At 35.6% G+C, this 21,634-nt stretch overlaps 1 protein-coding gene across 1 annotated transcript in view; it reads left to right on the forward strand.

Annotated features, from left to right (window-relative positions):
* The first annotated feature begins 401 nt into the window (after positions 1-401).
* The window catches only part of PARPBP (PARP1 binding protein), a 77,966-nt gene continuing 56,733 nt past the window's right edge, over positions 402-21,634 (forward strand). The window contains exon 1 of the mRNA XM_012650271.1: positions 402-558. Within this exon, the coding sequence (XP_012505725.1) occupies positions 406-558 (153 nt within the window). The 5' untranslated portion in view covers positions 402-405. The remainder of the gene's footprint in view (positions 559-21,634) is intronic.

Here is a 21,634-nt window from a genome sequence, read left to right on the forward strand (position 1 = left end):
CTATTTTTTTTCTTTTTTTTTCATTTTCTGTTTTTGTAGTCTATCACAGATATTACTATCTATCTCTAAACAAATATTTTTAAAATATAGCTTTATTTAGCTATGTCTGTGTCTGTAATTATAAGTTTGCAGAATTTACATGTCTGTTTTGTGTGAATTTTCAGAATTCAAACTTGGATGATATTTCAAAAGATTTGGCTTAAAAAAACTAAAAGAGGAAAATATGGGAAGAAATTATATTATTCTGTTTTTCTAAATTTAATTAAAAGCAATCTTGGTAAATATGAAACGACCTCTTGTTCACTATGTAATTTTCTCTAACTGTACTTGCTTACACATGTTAAATGTTAATTTCCAGTTAAAATAAGGCACTTTAAGCACTATATTCTGTCCTACTTTAGCAGAATGGCTGTGCTTAATCAGAAATCTGTCCTGGATATGATTAAAGAGTTTAGAAGGAATTGGCATGCTCTTTGTAACTCTGAGAGAACTACTCTATGTGGTGCAGACTCCATGCTCTTGGCATTGCAGCTTTCCATGGCAGAGAACAACAAACAGGTTAGTAAACTATATTCAGGTTAACTTGGTTTTTTTTTTTTTAATTGATTTTTGTTACTGCCTATTTGAATAAACTTAAGCTTAAGCACATTAATTTCTTTGCAATATATGCCCTCTTATGGTAATATACTATTTTCACAAATGTCTCTGCATTTCTGTTCAAAATATTACAATTGGATTTGAAATGATTTATTGAAAATTAAGGTCTTCATATGTATAATTGAACATGGGACATGCACGTTTGATGTTTAATGGAAAGTTTTAAGATAACATGAATCTATTATTATTATGGTTAAAGTTATTTTTATGTAATAAGACTTCCTTTGTTCCTTAAAAGAAGTTGTAGAAGGCACACATAAGGAATGGTCATTTAAATAAAACCACAAAGTATTTCATGTCTAGTTTCAGACTATGGTGTGGATTAATTATTCCTTAAGTTAGGCTGTACATCGGAAATATTTGGGAGGACTTCTTTAAAAATATTGGCTCCTGTGCCCCAATACCAGAAATTCTGATTCTCCTAATCTCCACTGAGATGCTGGAAACTGCCTTTTAAAAATCTCCCAAAGTGACTCTAGTGTAGATAGCTTGGGCCAACGAGTGTTTGGAATGAGCCTTAGCTGAAGGCCTAGAGGTTTTCAGGTTAGAGAATGATGAATGTAGGCTAGAGTGGTAACGGAACATCTCTTGATTTTAGATGGATTTTAGATAAAGGAAGAGAAAGATTTAGAGTAGGGATGAGGGAAGGGGAAAATCAGTTCAGAAGGAGAGTCCAGGGGGATTCAAATCATGGTTTGAAGTTGATAAAGATACTGGCTTGACCAGAGAAGGGCATTTTTGAAGGGTAGAATTGGTGTCAGTGGATCTGTTGGGCTAGTTAGTGAAATGACAATCTGATGAGTTATTTAATCTTTTCTTTTTTTGCTTTTTAGAGACAGATCTCATTCTGTTGTCCAGGCTGGTCACGATATTTTAGCCCTATATGTGAGTAGTTTCAAGACTTTTAAATTTCGTAGACCAGCAAAATTTCTAAAAAATATTAGACACTGATAGATTTGACTATTTCTCGTTTTGGCAAATAAGGCGATATTTTAGCCCTGTATGTGAGTAGTTTCAAGACTTTTAAATTTCATAGACCAGCAAAATTTCTAAAAAATATTAGACACTGATAGATTTGACTATTTCTCATTTTGGCAAATAAGGCCACTGAGAAAAGAATAGTTACTATGTATTATGACCATCATTTTGAAAAAGGAAGAATATTTTAATACCTAAAAATTAGGAAGTATATAATCTTAAAATAGGGATAATCTTTCCTTTGCAAGGATAGTTGGCAGTTTTGCATATTTAAGACAATATATACTTATTAATAAATTTGGAATGTAGACAAAATTTGAGAAAATTTTATGTAGTCATTCTTTTAACAAATATTTATTGAGTTTTTACTGTGTGATAGACATCATTCTAGATATTGGGAGTACAGAAATGAAGAAAGTCCCTGCCCTTAGGGAGTTAATCTTCTAGAGGAGTGAGACAGTACTGTAATAAATAATATATTTAGTGTTTCAAGTCATAATAAATGTTATAGAGAAAAATAAAACAGATACAACTAAGGAGTGTACAGAGATTGGAGTAGAAGGGTTGTTGTAATTGGAAATAGGGTGGTCAGGGAAGGCCTCATCTAGAAAGTGCCATTTGAGCAAAGATTTGAAAGGGGAAGGAACTCGCCATGGGGATTTTTGTGGGAAGGGATTACCAGGCAAAGGGAACAGCAGATGCAAGGGCCCTGAGGTGGGAATATGTCTGGCATGTTTAAGCAACAGCAAAGAGGCCAGTACAGCTGTTTATATAAATAAATGTGAGTTTCTTCCCCTTCACAGATTTCTTTTTTTCTTCTTTTGAGCTTCTACTGTGTGCCAGGTGTTGTGATAAGTGTTGGGGTTAAAATGGTGAGGAAAACCCTACTTAGTTCCTGCCTTTGTGAAGCTTATTACCTAGTAGATGAGGCAGACTATTAAGTAGCAAAACATATGAATAAAGATAAAATAATAGCTGTGAGAAATATATGATGCTCTGAGACCACGTAGTTGACCCGGTGAGAGAGATCAAGCCAAGTCCTAAAGGAAGGAGAGGCTTTAACTAGACAAAGGAGTGAGGGGAAGAATAAGGGTAGGTACAACATATGCAGAGATCCTGTGGCAGGAGAGTACACACAGAGTTTGAGAAATGCAAAAGGGCCAGTGTAGCTGAAGAGAGGTGGTGGTGATTACATGTCTAATTTGTCCCTTGTTTTTAACCATAGTCATTGTTAAAAATTAGTTTTACATAGGTATGTTGAAAAAATGGAAATAGCACTTTTTTGACTTATTTTGAAAAAATGTTAAACTTACAGAAAAGTTACCAGAATAGTACATGAAATTCCTGTATGGGCCAGGCGCGGTGGCTCATGCCTGTAATCCTAGCACTCTGGGAGGCTGAGGCAGGCGGATTGTTTGACCTCAGGAGTTCGAGACCAGCCTGAGCAAGAGCGAGACCCCCGTCTCTACTAAAAATAGCAAGAAATTAGCTGGACAACTAAAAATATATATATATAAAAAAAAAATTAGCCAGGCGTGGTGGCACATGCCTGTTGTCCCAGCTTCTCGGGAGGCTGAGGCAGAAGGATCGCTTGAGCCCAGGAGTTTGAGGTTGCTGTGAGCTAGGCTGATGCCACAACACTCTAGCCTGGGCAACAGAGTGAGACTCTGTCTCAAAAAAAAAAAAAAAAAATTCCTATATGCCCTTCATTTAGATTCACCAATTATTAACATTTTGCCGCATTTTCATATCATTTTTTAATATTTATGCATGCATATATACACATATGTAAATATATACAATTATAAATATATACATAAATATTGTACACATACATACATATTATTATTCTGTATGAACCATTGATAGTAAGTAGCAGACGTCTTGAGGCTTTATTCCTAAACACCTCAGCTTATATCTCTTATATCCAATGCTACTCTATTATATAATCATAGTACAATTGTTAAGATCAATTTAACATTGATATTCTATTTAAAATATTATCTATAGTCAAGTTTCACCAGTTGTCTAACTATGTCCCTTATAATAATTTTTTTCTAATCCAAGATCATGAATTGTAGTTAGTTGGCATCTCTTTAGTCTCCTTTAATATGGATCAACCTTTCTGTCTTTCATGATTGACATTTTCAGGAGTCACTTATTTTGTAGAATGTCCCTTAATATGGGTTGTTTCATTGATTCCTTGTGCATAGTAAGCATTTTTGACAGAAACAACATAAATGATATTGCATCCTTTGAGTGTGTTGCATTGGGAGGAACATGATATAATTTTGTCCCATTATGGGTTATGTTGGCTTTCCCTTGATTAAGGACAGTTGATTTGTCCACCAGATTTCTTCAATATAAAAGTGCTTTATTCCTTTTGTAACTAACACATTGACTGCCATGCTAGAAAAAATTTTTTTTCCTTGGGGCCATGGCGTTTTATTATGAAAATAGAATAAAAACTTCAAAAACAAAATGATCCTTTCTGATTTAATGAAAAATTTGTTATTTTTTATTGTTTTCTGTACGTGAGTTATATGCAACACAATCCATGTTTTTAGAATTAAATTGTCAATATTACTTGTAACAATAAGAACATCAACAAGTAAGATTTTCACAAACCAACTTCAGGGTTTTGCTTTACGAGGCCCTGGGGTCAAAACTAGCGTGAATAATAAATACAACTCATGTGGCAGTTAATGTGTTAATAAGTAATTCGCATGGAGAAATTTTGTGACTTTGTAAGTATTCTGTTCCCTAAAAAACTTATACATACCAGTTTTAGTACCTGTTGATGATTTTTGCCTGCATCCATTGTTACTGTGAGTTACAAAATGGTGATTTTTGAACTGTACCATGCCTTCTCCATAGTTAGCTGGCTTTCTACTATAAATAGCTTTTCTTTTACCTTAACTGATTAATTAATACCATCAGCATGGGCCACACAAAATTCTTTTTTATTTAATGGTTTATAACCCATGATAGTCATTCATTTTGCTGCTTAAATTGTCACAGAATTGGCTGATGGGAGCACCTTTGGCTCACTTCTGTGTCCTTTTGACATGTATCTGTTACTTTTTGAGTATTTTTTACTTCATGGCACAAGATGTTCTAGGCTTTTCTTGTTTTTTCCTGTTCCGGTCCTAGAACCAGGTATTTTTTCAAAGAGGCTTGGTTTCTTTAGTGGAGAATGGCATTTAGAAAATAAGATGTCTGTGCTCTAATCATACTCAGTGTTACTGGGGTGTTACGGCTTCGAGGCTTTTTCGGCTGACAGAACTAGGAATTACATTTTTCACAAGTTAACACTTATGCCTCTAATTTCAATCTAACATGATAGTATTTTTCTTATCTTCCTTTATGCAATGTTGTATTTCCTTTTTCTCATAGAAGATATGTTTTTGGTTCTATTTCACTTAATGCTCTTTCAGCCAATTCAGAATATATTAGATAAGTTGGGGGGAAAAAGGAACAATAAACTCCATTCAATGAGAAGAGTAGGCCAAGTCCCTAGTTGGCAAAAATTGCAGGATGATGAATGTAGGGCATACCCATGTTGCTCAGGGTTGTTTGTCATCCAATAAAGAACAGTTAGGAATTCAGTTGAAAGGAACTTCATTAGGGACCAGCATTTCTCTGAGGGATGACTTTTGGGCTTTAATGCTATGAGTAATGCAAAAGACTATAGAAGTTATTACCCAGAAAATGGCATGATGAAATAATATATTAAGAATATAAATCTATAGGTATGTAAATTTAGGGAAAAGAGTCAGGAGATCAGGAGACCAGTTAAGAGGCTGTTGCAGATCCAGGCATGAGCTCATAATGTTCTGACTGTTAAAGCAGTCAGAATGAACAGGAAAGGAGGGATCTGAGAAGTATTCCAAGGAAAAGTTGGTAAGACTGGTTGATGAAACACAGTGAATAAAAAATGTAAGAATTAGAAAAGATGCTCTAGATCATTTGAGTGGACTGGAGAATAGTTTTGTCATTGCCACTGAAAAAAATAAAATCAGGAAAGGGAACCTGATTTTTTAGGTTGTAGTAGTGGTGGTGAAAGGGGACCAGGGAGGGGATTTACTTTGAAACAATGGTAGAATTCAAGTAGAAATGTTTCTCCAGAGACTGTAGTATTCTTTGGTAACATAGTCTAGTATATGACTGTCGCTATAAGCAGGGATTTTATCTTTACCTTTTTTCCTCTGTTATTCCACCTAATGTCAGTTTCCCAAATCAGCAGTGAGAATATAGGTGAACTTGTAAGATGTATGTGATTACTCATGAGAATTTAGGGAAAATCCTGAATTACCTAAAAAATAATAGCACTTATCTCTAAAACTAAAAAAAAGAAGTAAAGGAAATACATGGAGAACTCAGAGAAGATAGGTTGTTTTTAAGCTCAAAGTCATGAAATTGTTACTCCTTAGTTCCGAGTATAAATGATTTGTATTACAAAAGTTAATTTTATGTTATTTGAAATTTTGAATTTAGTCTACTCAGCAGACAATGACATAGTGATAATTAGATTCCCAGACAATCCTACAAAATTTATTTTAAATCCATAATGTAGATGAAATAGTATATGTTTGTGATAAGAAATTAATGGAAACAATGCTGTCCCTATACTACTAATTTAACAGAATGTTTGAAGACTTTCCTCATGATGATTCTTGGTCATTCACTTATATTTAAATGGATCACTAAATGCCTACTGGATATGCAGGGATGGGGCTTGTCAACCTTACTTGGCTGGGCCATTTGTTGGGGAAACTTTGGTGTTGATAGGTTGATGATGTTCCTTTTGGATAGATAGATTCTTCAGAAAAGAGTTGTCTTTCCTCCTGCGTGAATGGTATAAAGTCAAGCTTGCCAATGTGTTGGGTGTGAATGTCATGTGATTCTTATGGTTTTCATATGGCACTTCTGCTCTCAACTGTACTCTTCAGAGATTCTGTTTTACTCTCTCCAGGGAATAAAACTTCAATTTCCTGCCAAAATAGATGATTGCTTTACCCTTCCTCAGTAGAAATTACTAGGCAAAAGTCTAAGTGAAGATTACCCAGAGGAGTAAGCATAATACTAAAGTGACTTCAAGAATCACTTCACTGGCAGGTCTCTCCACCGTCACCTTCTGCTGAGCACATCATTTTTCTAATGGACATATTAAGAGGGTTGGCCTTTAGAAGGCTTTGTTTTTATATGGCAGGGTGGGTGAGGAAGGTCTCTGATTCAGTTTCCCACCTTTTTTGGGCTTTGCCTTGGCTTCTAAACTTTGTGCTCAGAGTTTTTATAAAAAACAAGTTCTAGAGCCAGAGAGTGATAGAAGATGTGGAGTTTGCCTTTAAGGAAACACAAGCCCCACCTTTTGCTTACCGTATTGTATTGGCACTTTCTCATTGATTTTGACCTTTTGTAGTTCCACTTCTCTTTATAGACCATTTAGTCATGCTTAAAAAAGTTTTCCTATTTTCTCTTATAATTTCAGGTATTCTTTATGGGGGGAGTGGCGATGGGGAGGGAGGTGGTGCTTTCTCTGCATATTGAGGCAGCCAAGTTGCCCTGTTGGTGTGTCTATTTTAAAATTATAACAGATGGTGTAAGTTCTTTCCGTATCTTGTTTTTCTCATCCAACATTGTTTCCAAGATATTTTCAGGTGCTGATAGAAAAGTTTATCTAATTTATTCATTTTAACAATTGTACATGTCCCTTTATATCACTGTTACATTTTATTTATTAATGGATCTTTAGATTGTTTGAAGTTTTTTGGTGTTACATACAGTTCTGCCTTGAAATGAAATGTCTGTGTACTGAGCAAGAGATTCCCTAGGCCCCTTATTTCAGTGGTTTCATGATAGACAGACACATCTTTATGTCACATGTGGCTGTTCGAATTTACGTTTAAGTCAACAGTATCATTTTCTTATTTCTCTCTCCCCATATTAGGTGTTCTCAAACTTTATTGGAAAAGAGAAAAAATGGTATTTCATTTTAATTTTTCTGATAACTACAGCATTTAAACATTTTAAAAAATGCTTATTTGACCATTTAGATACCCTCTTTTTTTAATAGTAGAATCATTTTTAATAATGAAATAAACTAGAAACAATCTAAATGTACATCACCCGGAAGTTGGGTCAATGTAGCATGGTAAACCACCAGTGGAATAATGTGCAATCATTAAAAAGTTTGGGTATATGTACATTTATTGACATGGAAAAATAGTCATTCTAGAGTCAGTCTGCTTGGGTTCACAGCCCAGTTCAACCTTTTCTCTGAGTGGCCTTAGACAAATCACTTAATTTTTTAAAAATTTAATTTTTTAAATTGACAAATAAAAAATTGTTTTCATCATGTACAACATGTTTTGAAATATGTATACATTGGGAAATGGCTAACGTGAACTAATTAACATGCATTACCTCATGTACTTATCATTTTTGTGGTGAGAATGCTTAAAATCTATTCTCTTAGCAATTTTCAAGGATACAACCCATTGTTACTATTAATAACTAAAGTCACTGTGTGGTACAATAGATCTCTTGAAATTATATTCCTCCTATTTAACTGAAATTTTGTATCCTTTGACCAACATCTCCCCGTCTCTGCTGTCTGCCCCCCAACCCCCAGCAACTACCATTCTGTTCTTTACTTCTGTAAGTTCAACTTTTTTATGCTCACATATAAGATCATGTGATATTTTTCTTTCAGTGCCTGGCTTATTTCACTTAACATATGTCCTCCAGGTTTATCCATGTTGTTCCAAATGACAGGATTTCCTTTTTTAAGGCTTCATCGTTTCCATTATGTATATATACCACATTTTCTTAATCCATTCTTCCGCTGTGGACACTTAGGTTGATTCCATATCTTGGCTGTTGTGAATAATATTGCAATGAACATGGAAATGCAGGTATCTCTTTCACATACTGATTTCATTTCATGTGGATATGTATCCAGTATTGAGATTGCTGGATCATATGGTAGTTCTATTTTTAATTTTTTGAGAAACCTTCATAGTGTTTTCCATAATGGCTATACTAGTTTACATTTCTGCCAACAGTATGCAAGGGTTCTCTTTTCTCCACATCTTCTTAAACACTTGTTATCTTTCCTCCTTTTGATAACAGCCATTGTAAGATCTGTGAGGTGATTACTCATTGTGGTTTTAGTTTGCATTTCTCTGATGATTAGTGATGTTGAGCATTTTTTCATATACCTCTAAGCAATTTGTACATCTTTTGGGAAATGTCTATTCAGACCCTTTGCTCCTTTTTTTAAAAAAAATTTGTTACATTTTAAAATTTATTTTATTTTTTTTTCCCCAGGCTGGACTTGAACTCCTAGGCTCAAGTGACCCTCCTACCTCAGCCTCCCAAGTAGCTGGGACTATAGGTGTGCACCACTACTCCTGGCTCCTTTGCCTATTTTTTAATGGGGTTATTTGTTTTGTTACTGTTGAGTTGTTTGAGTTCCTTGTATATTTTGCATGTTAACCCTTTATGAGATGTATCCTTGGTAAATATTTTCTCTAATTCCATAGGTTGTCTCTTCACTCTGTTGATTATTTTTTTGGCTGTGCGGAAGCTTTTTAATTTGATGTAATCCTATTTGTATTTGCTTTTGTTGTTTGTGCTTTTGGGTTTATATCCAAAAAATCATTGTCCAGACCAATGTCATAGAGCTTTTCTTTTATGTTTTCTTCCATTACTTTTACAGTTTCAGGTCTTCAATTTAAGTCTTTAATCCATTTTGAGTTGATTTTTGTATAGCGAATGAGATAAGGGTCTTATTTCATTCTTTTGCATGTGGATATCCAGTTGTCCCAGTACCATTTATTGAAGAGACTGTTCTTTCCCCATTATGTGGCATCTTCGTCAAATTCAGTTGGCCATAAATGGTGTGAATTTATTTCTGGTCACTCTATTCTGTTCCATTGGTCTATGTATCTGTTTTTATGGCAGTACCATGCTATTTTGGTTACTGTAGTTTTGTAATATATTTTGAAGTCTGGTAGTATAATACCTCCAGCTTTGTCCTTTTTGCTCAAAATTGCTTTGCCTATTGGGAGTCTTTTGTGGTTCCCTATGAATTTTAGAATTATTTTTCTATTTCTGTGAAAAGTGTCATTGGAATTTTGATAGAGATTGTGTTGAATCTGTGTATCGCTTTGGGTAGTATGGGCATTTTAACAATGTTAATTCTTCTAGTCCATGAATACGGATACCTTTCCGTTTATTTGTGTCTTCTTCAATTTCTTTGATCAGTATTTTATAGTTTTAGGTGTATAGATCTTTTGCCTCCTTGGTTAAATTTAATAAATGGGATTGTTTTCTTGATTCTTTTTCAGATAATTTTAGTGTATAGAAATGATACTGATTTTTGTATGTTGATTTTATATCCTTCTACTTTACTGAATTTGTTTATTCTTACAATTTTTTGGTGGAATCTTTAGGATTTTTTGCATATAAGATCATGTCATCTGCAAACAGGGACAATTTTACTTCCTCCTTTTCAATTTGGATGCCTTTTATTTCTTTCTCTTACCTAGTTGTTCCATTTAGGACTTCCAGTACTATGTTGGACAGAAGTGGTGAGAGTGAGCGTCCTGTTTTGTTCCTGATCTTAGAGGGAAGGCTTCCAACTTTTTACCATTGAATATGATGTTACTGTGGGTTTGTTATATATGGCCTTTATTGTGTTGAGTGAGGTACATCCTGCTATGTGTAATATGTTGAGAGTTTTTTTTGTTTACCATGAAAGGATATTTAATTTTGTCAAATGTTTTTTTCTGCATCTTTTGAGTCGATCATATTGTTTTTGTCCTTCATTCTGTTAATATGGTGTATCATGTTTATAGATTTGCATAGGAACCATACCTGGGGTAAATCTGACTTGATCGTTGTTAACGATCCTTTTAATGTGCTGTTGAATTTGGTTTCCTAGTATTTTGTTGAGAAGTTGTACATCTTTGTTCATCAGGGATATTAGCCTGTAATTTTCTTTTCTTGTAGCGTCCTTGTCTGGCTTTGGTATCAGGGTAATGCTGGCTTCATAAAATGACTTTGGAAGTATTCTCTCTTCTTCAGTTTTTTGGAAGAATTCTTAAGTGCACATGGGACATTCTCCAGGATAGATCATATGTTAGGCTACAAAACAAATCTTAATGAATTTAAGAAGATTGAAATCATATCAAGTATCTTTTCTGATCACAATGGTATAAAACTAAAAATCAATAACAAGAATTTCAGAAAATTCAGAAACACATGGAAATTAAACATGCTCATGAACAGCCAATAGTTTGAAGAGGAAATTAAAGGGAAATTTAAAAATATTAATATCTTGACACAAATGAAAATGGAAGCACAGCATAGCAAAACTTACGGGATAAAGCAAAAGCAGTGCTAAGAGGAAAGTTTACAGCAATAAATGCCTACATCAAAAAAGAAGAAAGATCTTAAGTAAACCACCTAATGTTACATCTAAAGGAACTGGAAAAAGAAGAACAAACTAAGCCCAAAGTTAGCAGAAGGAAGGAAATAATAAAGATTAAAAAAGAAATAAATGAAATAGAGACTAGAAAACAATAGGAAAGATCCACAAAACTGAGAGTTGGTTTTTGAAAAGATAAACAAAATCGACAAACCTTTAGGTAAACTAAGAAAAAAGAAGAGACTCAAATAAAATCAGAAATGAAAGCAGAAACATTACAGCTGATACCACAGAAATACAAAGGATCATAGGAGACTATTATGAACAATTTTATGCCAACAGATCGGATAACCTAGAACAAATGGACAATTTCCTAGACACATACAATCTACCAGACTGAATCATGAAGAAATAGAAAATCTGAGTAGACTAACAACAATTAAGGAGATTGTGTAATAAAAAAATCTTTTATCAAAGAAAAGCCCAGGTCCTGAAGGCTTTATTGTTGAATTCTACCTTTTAAAGAATTAATACCAATCCTTCTCAAACTTTTCGAAAAAATCAAAGAAGAGGGGATGCTTCTAAACTCATTTTATGAGGCAAATATCTTCTTTTTAGATTTTCTGTTCATTTCCTTTGCTTATTTTACTATTGAGTTGTTTTTGTCTCTTGATTATTTGGAAAAGTTCTGTATGTATTTTACATACCCTCTTTGTTACATACTTAGTTGATATTGTAGGGAAGGCAAAATTTTACCTCTCCCTTTTTAGGGTTTTTCAGCTGGGCCTTAGAATTAAGTTGACTTAAGACAGATCAATAAGCAAAAATCATACAAATTTGTTCAATACAATTTTTCCAGGGCACGGGAACCTTCATAAGGAAACGAAGACCCAAAAATGAGTTTACCGTTTAACACTTATGTACTGAATTGGACAAAGATTAGTAGTAAAATGAAAATGTGACAAGGCAAAGGATATTGGGCTAGGGTAATTAATTGGATGGAGGAGTGGCCAGGAAGATAAGGGTTAGTTTAACAAGGTTTGTTTGTTACAAACTTCACTACACCTCAACTTCCTATCCTTGACAAATAAGAGCGTTACTTTCCTTCTTGTATAGAGAGGACATCTTTCACATGGGAATTTCATCTCCTGCTTTTAAGAAACAGAAGGAAGTTCAGAATGATTGTGTACCTTCTGTTTTTCAAGTACTTTTAAACCCAATATCAGTATGCCAGAGTGGCATAATCTGAGGTGGCTTCCATGTTCCTAACTCTTTTAGTATTTTCCAATGCACTCCATTTTACTTACTTTCACTGTATACATTTCCCTTACCTTGTTCTACTAGCATTTATGTGGGAGGCCTCTCAACTGAGTCTTAATCTTGTATAATCAGGTACTCCTGGACATCTTTACCTTAATTTCCCACACCTGTCTCCACATCAGTTTTTAAAATAGAGCGCATGGTTTGCTTCCTCAGCTTATTTTCCCAGTCATATTTTTAGTCTTAATGATACATACCATTGTCACTGAAGCTGGACACGCATAGGTCATCTTAGAGTCTCTTTCCTTTGCTCCCATTGTAATCGATATCCAAATCTTGCCAATTTTATTGCTTGAGTATTTTTATTTTAATTTTTATTCTTTAGTAATCCAAAGAAATAGCTCCAAGGTAACCAATCTGAGGATATTGAATAAACAAAATAAAGTAGCCAAAGGTAAACTTTGGTGACCACATACCAGAAAATAATGAGAGAGAGAGAAACTGAGGCAGTTATAATATAACAAATCAATATTGTATCATGACTGAAAGTGTTATTCTAGAATCAGACCATATTTCAAATTTCATAAATCAAATTCTTTTGTTTATGAATTACTTTAAAGAAATATTGATAAATATATCTTATAAATAAGCTAAGTGAAATATAATCTGGAAAACTTCTCTCATTCTAAAAATTTTGATATATTGAAATATTCAATCCAAGTCAGTTTTTCTTTAGGGCTTATCTGTATAGCAGTCACTCAGTGTCTCATTCTACTTGCTAATTTTCTACTTGCTAATTCACTTAATTCACTGTGAAAGTTCAGACTCTGGGTGGGAAAGAAGAGGAGAGGTGAGTTGTAACTGAGCTTTTCACAGTTTGTATGCACATGTGTAGTGGTGATGGGGGTTGCAGTTCAGTTTTACTTCCACATTAACATTCCACATACACAGCTTAGGAATCGTCAACTGTGCTCAGACTTCCCGAGTAGTCAGCAATATGAAACAACATGCACATATGCTGGCTGGTGCATTCATAAGTAGCATATAGTGATAAAAAGGTGGAGTTGGTTGTATATATCCATTACCTATGTTTTTTATCCTGTGTTTGAGCTCTGATTAATAGGTTTTTAATTCTCTGAAGTTTGAGAGCACGAGTCCTAAAGTATAGTTCTTACAACTGAATTTGACCATAATAAAATTTTTTATTTCAAAATATTAATTAAGGGGGTACACATGTTTTTGTTACATGGATACCTTGTATAATGCTTAAGTCAGGGCTTTTGGTGTGCCCATCACCAGAATAGTGTTCGTTGTACCCATTTTTAATCCCACACGTTCCCTCCCACCGTCCCTCCTTCTTGGTTTCTCATGTCCTTTATATTGCTTTGTACCTGTGTGTACCCACTTACTAGTGAGGATATAAGGTGTTTGGTTTTCCATTCCTGAGATACTTTACTTAGGATAATGGTCTCTAGTTCCATCCAAGTTGCTGGAAATGACATTATCTCATTTCTTTTTATAGCTGAGTAGTACTCTATGCATTATACATACCACATTTTCTTTATCTACTTATGAATTTATAGTCTCTTAGGTTGATTCCACTTCTTTGCAATTGTGAATTGTGCTGTGATAAACATTTCTGTGAAGATGCCTTTTGATAAAATGACTTCATTTCCTTTAGGTTCATACTCAAAAGTGAGATTGTTGGATCAAATGGTGGGTCTACATTTATTTCTTTGAGGAATCTACATGCTGTTTTCCATCCCACCAACAGTGTATAAGTGTTCTTTTCTCTTTGCATCCACATGAGCATCTGTTGTTTTTTGACTTTTTAATAATGGCCATTCTGATAGCAGTAAGGTGGTATCTCATTGTAGTTTTAATTTGTTTTAGTTCTTTGTAAATTCTGGATGTCAGTCCTTTGTTGGATGTATAGTTTGTGAATATTTTCTTCCATACTGTAGGTTGTCTGTTCACTCTTGATTATTTTCTTTGCTGTGCAGAAGGTTTTTAATTAAGTCCCATTTATTTATTTTTGTTGTTGTTATATTTGACTTTGGGGTTTTAGTCTTAAATTCTTTGCCTAGGCTGATGTCTAGAAGAGTTTTTTCTATATTTTCTTTTAGAATTTTTATGGTTTCTTATATTTAAGTCTTTAATTCATCAATTTTTGTATATGGCAAGAGTGTCCTAATTCATTCTTCTGCATGTGGCCACCCAATTTTTCCAGCATCATTTATTGAATAGGGAGGGCTTCTTTTCCCCAGTGTATGTTGTTGTCTTCTTTGTTGAAGATCAGTTGGTTGTAGATAAATGGTTTTATTTCTAGGTTCTTTATTCTGTTCCGTTGGTCTATGGCTCTACTTTTATACCGGTACTATGCTGTTTTGGTTACTATTGACTTGTAGTATAATTTGAAGTCAGATAATGTGATGGGTCCAGATTTTTTCTTTTTGGTTAAGATTGCTTTGCCTATTCAGGCTCTTTTTTGGTTCCAAATGAAGCTTAGGATTCTTTTTTCTGGATCTGTGATATATGACTTTGGTATTTTGATGGGGATCATGTTGAATCTGTAAATCACTTTGGACAGTATGGACATTTTAATGATAATTCTACCAATCCATGAGCAGGGAATGTTTTTTCACTTGCGTCATCTGTGATTTTTTTCATCAGTGTTTTGTAGTTCTCTTTGTAGAGGTCTTTCATCTCCTTGGTTAAATATATTCCTAGGTATTTCATTTTCTTTTTAGCTATTGTGAATAGTATTAATTCCTTCATTTGATTCTCCATTTGACTGTTACTAGTTTATAGATATGCTACTGATTTGTGTACATTGATTTTGTTACCTGCGACTTTGCTGAAGTTATTTATCAATTCCAGAAGTTTTTTGGTGGAATATTTAGGGTTTTCTAGATACAAGATCATATCATCAGCAAACAGGGATAGTTTGGCTTCCTCTTTTCCAATTTGGATACCCTTTATTTCTTTCTCTCGCCTGATTGCTTTGACTAGGACTTCCAATGCTGTGTTGAATAGAAGTGGTGACAAGTGGGCATCCTTGTCTTGTTCCAGTTCTAAGAAGAATGCTTTCAACTTTTCCGCATTCAGCATGATGTTGTCTGTGGGTTAGTTATACGTGGCTTTTATAATTTTTAGGCATGTTCCTTCTATGCCTAGTTTGTTGAGGGTTTTTATTATGAAAGGGTGCTGGATTTTATTAAATGTTTTTTCTGCATCTGTTGAGGTGACCGTGTGGTCTTTGTTTTTGTTTCTGTTTATGTGGTAAATCACATTTATTGATTTGCATATGTTAAACCATCCTGGCATGCCTGGGATGAAATGAAACCCACTCGATTATAGTGGATTATCTTTTTGATGTGCTCTTGAATTTTGTTTGCTAGTACTTTGTTGAGGATTTTTGCACCTGTGTTTATAAGGAATATTGCTCTGTAGTTTTCCTTTTTTGTTGTGTCTTTTCCTGGCTTTGGTATTAAGGTGATACTGGCTTCATAGAATGAGTTAGGAAGGATTCCCTTCTTCTCAATGTTATGGAATAGTTTCTCTAGGATAGATACCAGTTCTTCTTTGTAGGTCTTGTAGAATTCAGCTGTGAATCCATCTAGTCTGGGCTTTTGTTTGTTGGTAGATTTTTTTTTTTTTTTTTTAATTACTGCTCAACCTCACTGCTTGTTATTGGTCTGTTCAGGATTTCTATTTCTTCCTGATTCAAGCTTGGGAGATTGTGTGTTTCTACGAATTTATCCATTTCCTCTAGGCTTTCTAGTTTTTTTTAACGTAGAGGTTTTCATAGTATTCACGGATGATATTTTGAATTTCTGTGATATTTGTTGTAATGTTTCCTTTTTGATTTCTGGTTGCGGTTATTTCAGTCTTTTGTCTTCTATTTCTGGTTAATCCGGTTTTGGTTTATCAATTTTATTTATCTTTTCAAAGAACCAACTTTTTGTTTCATTGATCCTTTGTATTGTTTTTGGTTTCTATTTCATTTAGTTCTGCTCTGAGCTTTGTTGTTTCTTTTCTTCTACTGGCTTTAGAATTGGTTTATTCTTCTTTTCCTAGTTCCTTGAGATGTGACATTAGGTTGTTAATTTGTGATCTTTCTGTGTTTTTGATGTAGGCATTTAAGCTGTGAACTTTCCTCTTAGAGCTGCTTTTTCTGTATCCCATAGACTTTGAAAGCTTGTGTCCCCTTTGTCATTAAGTTCGAGGAATTTTTTGATTCCCATCTTAAATTCATCAATGTCCCAAGGATCATTCAGCAGCAGGTTGTTTAATTTCCATGACTTTGTGAGGATTTGAGTGTTTCCCTTGGAATTGATTTCTGGTTTTATTTCACTATGGTCTGATAAGATATATGGTATGATTTAGATTTTTTTAAATTTGCTGAGACTTGTTTTGTGGCCTAAGATATGATTAGTCTTGAATAATGCCCCATACGCTGATGAGAAAAATGCATACATATTCAGTAGTTTTTGGATAGAATGTTCTGTAAATGTCCATTAGGTCCATTTGTTCTAGAGTCCCATTGAAGTCCAGCGTTTCTTTATTCATTTTCTGCTTAAATGATCTGTCCACTTCTCTCAGTAGAGTGTTGAAATTCCCAACCATCAAGATGCTACTGTCTAGGGGCCGGGCGCGGTGGCTCATGCCTGTAATCCTAGCACTCTGGGAGGCTGAGGGGGGTGGATCGTTTGAGCTCAGGAGTTCGAGACCAGCCTGAGCAAGAGCGAGACCCCGTCTCTACTAAAAATAGAAAGAAATTAATTGGACAACTAAAAATATATAAAAAAATTAGCTGGGCATGGTGGCGCATGCCTGTAGTCCCAGCTACTCAGGAGGCTGAGGCAGAAGGATCACTTGAGCCCAGGAGTTTGAGGTTGCTGTGAGCTAGGCTGATGCCACTGCACTCTAGCCTGAGCAACAGAGCGAGACTCTGTATCAAAAAAAAAAAGCTACTGTCTATTTCTTTGCTTAGATCTAGAAGAATTTGCTTTATGAAACTGGAAGCTCCTGTGTTAGTTGCATATATATATTTAGGATTGTTATCTCTTCTTTTTGAATTGCTCTCTTTACCATTATGTAATGACCATCTTTGTCTTTTTTTTTTTTTTTTACTGTTGATTTAAAGTCTATTTTATTTGATATGAGAATGGCTACACCTGCTTGCTTTTGATTTCCATTTGTGTACAATATTTTTTTCCATCCCATTACCTTGGGTCTGTGTGAATGCTTGTGATTGAGGTGTGTTTCTTGGAGATATCATATATTTGAATTGTTTTTTCATTCATTCAGCCAGTCTATGTCTTTTAAGTGGAGTATTCACACCATTCATGTTGAGTGTTAGTATTGATGTATAGGTTGCTGTTCTGTTCAACAAGTTGGATGATACCTTATTGTTTTATTTTCCTTCTTGTGCTATTGTTTTATAAGAGCTGTTAGCTATAACTTTTAGGTGCTTTTACACTGGTTGGAATCTGTTGTGCTGTTGCATATATAATGAACTTTTTAGCATTTCTATAAGGCAGGTCTAGTAGTGACAAATTCCCCTAGTGTTTGCTTGTCTGGGAAAGACTATTTCTCCTTCATTTATGAAACTTAGGTTAGCAGGATACAAAATTCTTTGCTGGCAGGTATTCTCTTTATAGAGACTAAAGATAGGACCCCATTCCTTTCTAGCTTGTAAGTTTTCTCTTGAAAAGTCTGCTGTTAGTCTGATGGATTTTTCTTTATAAGTTACTTGATGTTTTCACCTCAACCTGTAGGAGTTCCTCCTTTGTGTTGACTTTGGCCCGTCTGATGACTATGTGCCTTAGTGATTGCCTCTTTGCAATGAATCTCCCAGGTGTTCATTGAACTTCTTGTATCTGGATGTCTAAATTTCTAGCAAGACCAGGGAAGTTTTTCTCAATTATTCCCACATCAAATTTTCCAGGACTTTTGCTTTGCCTCCTTCACCCTCAGGGATGGCTGTAGATATCCTTAGTGTGGTAGTTTTCTAAATTGCTAGTTGTTTGTAGGCTGTAGTGGTAGTGAGCTATGTGTGTGGGCAGATTCCCTGTCTTTTGTTGAGAAGGGAAGATGGAGGTCTTTGAAATCCTTTCTCTTTCCCCAGCCCATTGGTCTTCTTAACAGTGTGAATTATATTGGGACACCCAGTTTAATCTCTGAGACAGTAAGTGGTGCTCATGGGTAATACTCAACTATGTCCTCTGTGATTGAATCAGTAAATGCTGTATTGGGCTATACAAGTTGTCCTTCCTGCCAGGAGGTGGCATTTACAGTTAAAAGCCAGCTGCAGTGGTGTTTTTTTGGGACCTGTGACTGGCTCTGGTCAATCAGGAGAAGCACTTGATCAGGAGAAGCACTTGGGTACCCCAGGTGATGGTTGGGACCCTGGAGCCCCCAGGGGACTTCTTATTCTCCACCACAGCAGAGGTGGGTGGAGGAGTGAGGATGAGTGGGGCTGGGTTGGAGGAGCCTGCCTTCAGGCTTCGCAAAGGGGGCAAACACAAGAGCTGTCTCAGCTGGGGTCAAGGGTTAGCTCCCAGGTCACTGGGAAAAGCCACCAGGGAGGGTCTGAAGTGGCCCCAGCAAGCCAGATAGTCTGTTCATTGGGGCGGGGCTGTCTGGGATTCCCAGTCTGGCAGCTGGGAGTAGATTTCACTCTTCTCCCTCTTCCCTTGCCTTGTGTATCTCTCTGGGCACCAGCAGCGGTCCAAACTAGCTGAGCTCATTAGCAATGGCGCTGTAGGCTGGGAGCTTCCTTTCCCAGGATCCAGCTTGAAAGTGTGGCTTTCCTGTTAGGGGATGGGTACCGTGCAAGTGCGCTGGGGCCTGGACCCCACTGCACTCTTCTTTTAGTTCCATCCACATGGGCTACCTCCCCTCTCAAGATTAATTCACAGATCTCTGTGAGCAGAAAGCTCACAGTCAGAGCGCTCCTTGGTCTGCTGCAGATCTTTAAGAGGAAAGGTGTGGTGAGTACACCAATAGAGGGGAAGCAGCCACTCCTGAGAGTCCTGGCTTAATTGTTCCTTGGGGCACCTGTGCCAACTCATGTGGGAACTGCCGCTCATCAATGGGGAGGGGTGGGGGAGGAGAAGAGTCTGAATGGAGGAGAGCTGGCACTCTTGTCCCCCTTGTCCCTCTCCCCCAAAATGCTCTGGGATTACACAGTTCCCCTGGGACCCAAGGATCTCCCGTGGCCACTGTAGTCTGGGCAAGATTTGGGGAATATTTGTGTGGGGACCAGTGACATGAAAACTGAAGGGCTGAAGCTCCCTGGGGAGGACAAAGGCACACATGGGTGGAGAAATGGTATGGCGCCCATCACGTCAGCTCAGGTCTGTGGTGAGAGGAAGCGAACCCAAGGGAGTTGGCAGCTGCCGCTTTATTCTCCAAAAGCTCCGTGTTCACTGGTGGCAGCAGCTTTTGGGCTCATGAGGTTAGAGAAGCTCTCCAGCAGCTCTGGAGCCTGTAGTCTGCCAGAGGTGTGAGAGAAGGAGAAACAAAACCCCCACCTACACTTTCTACAGGGCTCCAGATTCCTTGGGGGTTGATCTCTGCCAAAATCTTGCTCCTTCATGTTCTGTTGTGCAACTTCTTCCTGTGGAATCTCCTGTAGGTTCTGGCACTTTTCACTCAGAATTATACCTGAGTTACATTTTTTTTCACCTAAAACTTTCCCTTCTTTCTAAGACGATCTGGTGACCAGTGTCTCTAGTCAGCCATCTTACCTCACCCCTCTAGTAACACTTTTGAATACCTACCTAGTAGAGTTGTTAGTTTGTGTAATGACATGTTTGTTTTCTTAACTGCTTGAGTGAGAGAAAAGAAAAGGTATATTAAAATAACCTTTTGGGTTATAGGTTTTTGCTTGTTTTTTGAGGGGGAAAATTTTATAGCTTTAGGTACATAATACTTCTATAGCAGTTTTATACTGCTAAAGGTTTAACCTATTATAGATTCATTGAGGACTACTGATTTCAGCATATGGCAAATATGCATGACTTCATCAGGTGCCAAATAATATTTTGGCCTTTTCTTTATTCTGAATTAGCTTCATAGTTTGAATCTGCCTGGCAATTATGTTATATACGCTGTTTTTCACCTTAATTAGTTTTATTGAGAAGATTACAAGGTTCCATTGTCTAAAACAGGTGAAGATATTAATTTTATAACTTCATGGAAAGCAATCACAGTAACTGTAGCTAACTGTTAGATTTGAAAATGACCTAACAGTGATCTAACAAATAAGAAGAAACAGGTTTTTAAAACTGTATTACATTTATCACCACCCTTCCCCCCCAAACAATTACTTTGAATAGGGGAAGAGAAAGGAAATTGACATTTTTGATAACCTACCATTTATCAGGTGTTATTTAATCTGTATAATCTCATTTTATAACCAAAGAAGCTGACTCAGAAGGATTTCAGTATGTTACCCAAAGTCACATAGCCAGTTAGTGCTCTTAAGTAGATCTTTCTTTAATGATAACAAAATGTCCAGTTAATTAAAAATGTAAAGTTTATTTAAAATTTTAATTATAAAAATAACTTTGCTATAATATACAAAGTACAAGTGTTCTGAAAAATATGGAACTTGCTTTTTCTCATTTTATTCTTGTGAAATACAATCCTTCTTATGTTCATCAGAGAATTAAAGCATTGAACATTTTGAACTTCCTTCATATATTAGCCAGCTGGCATGTTTTCCTAGCAAAACATTTTCTGATTTGACCACAGACTCTCTCAATCAGTTGTTACTGGTTTGAATAATAGAATATGCTGTCATGGTGGGCACCTGATCATGAAAACTGATATCTGGACTGCATTTTTATTTGGATTTAAAATGTTTTTACAATCCCAGTATAAACACTGTTAATCTAGTCAAAACCATTTCTTACAAGAGCAAGAGCTTGCATAGTTTTATTTAACTAGTTATAGTCAATAGGGTGAGAATAAATTGTACATTTGCATTAGACAAAATCTTGATTTATTTTAAACATGAATGATGTTATACTAAAAATAGTTTTAGGAATTTTTAAGATAAAACAGTTTAGTTTTGAAACTTTAAATAACTGGATTTATTTAATTTAAATACCATTTGGAAATTTTCTAGTGTGTAACCTTTGTGAGGTTGGGAAGTAAATTATATAGTTTTGGTGCAATGCTGGGAAATTGCAAACCTGTCTTACATTTGAGTAATGGATCCAAGGTTTTAGAGTACTGATTTTTTTTCTGGTTGTTCATTGAAGCAGTTTCATGAAATAGAATTAATAT

This window comes from Propithecus coquereli, unplaced genomic scaffold, assembly GCF_000956105.1.
Source record: "Propithecus coquereli isolate 6110/MARCELLA unplaced genomic scaffold, Pcoq_1.0 Scaffold316, whole genome shotgun sequence".
Taxonomy (NCBI): Eukaryota; Metazoa; Chordata; class Mammalia; order Primates; family Indriidae; genus Propithecus; species Propithecus coquereli.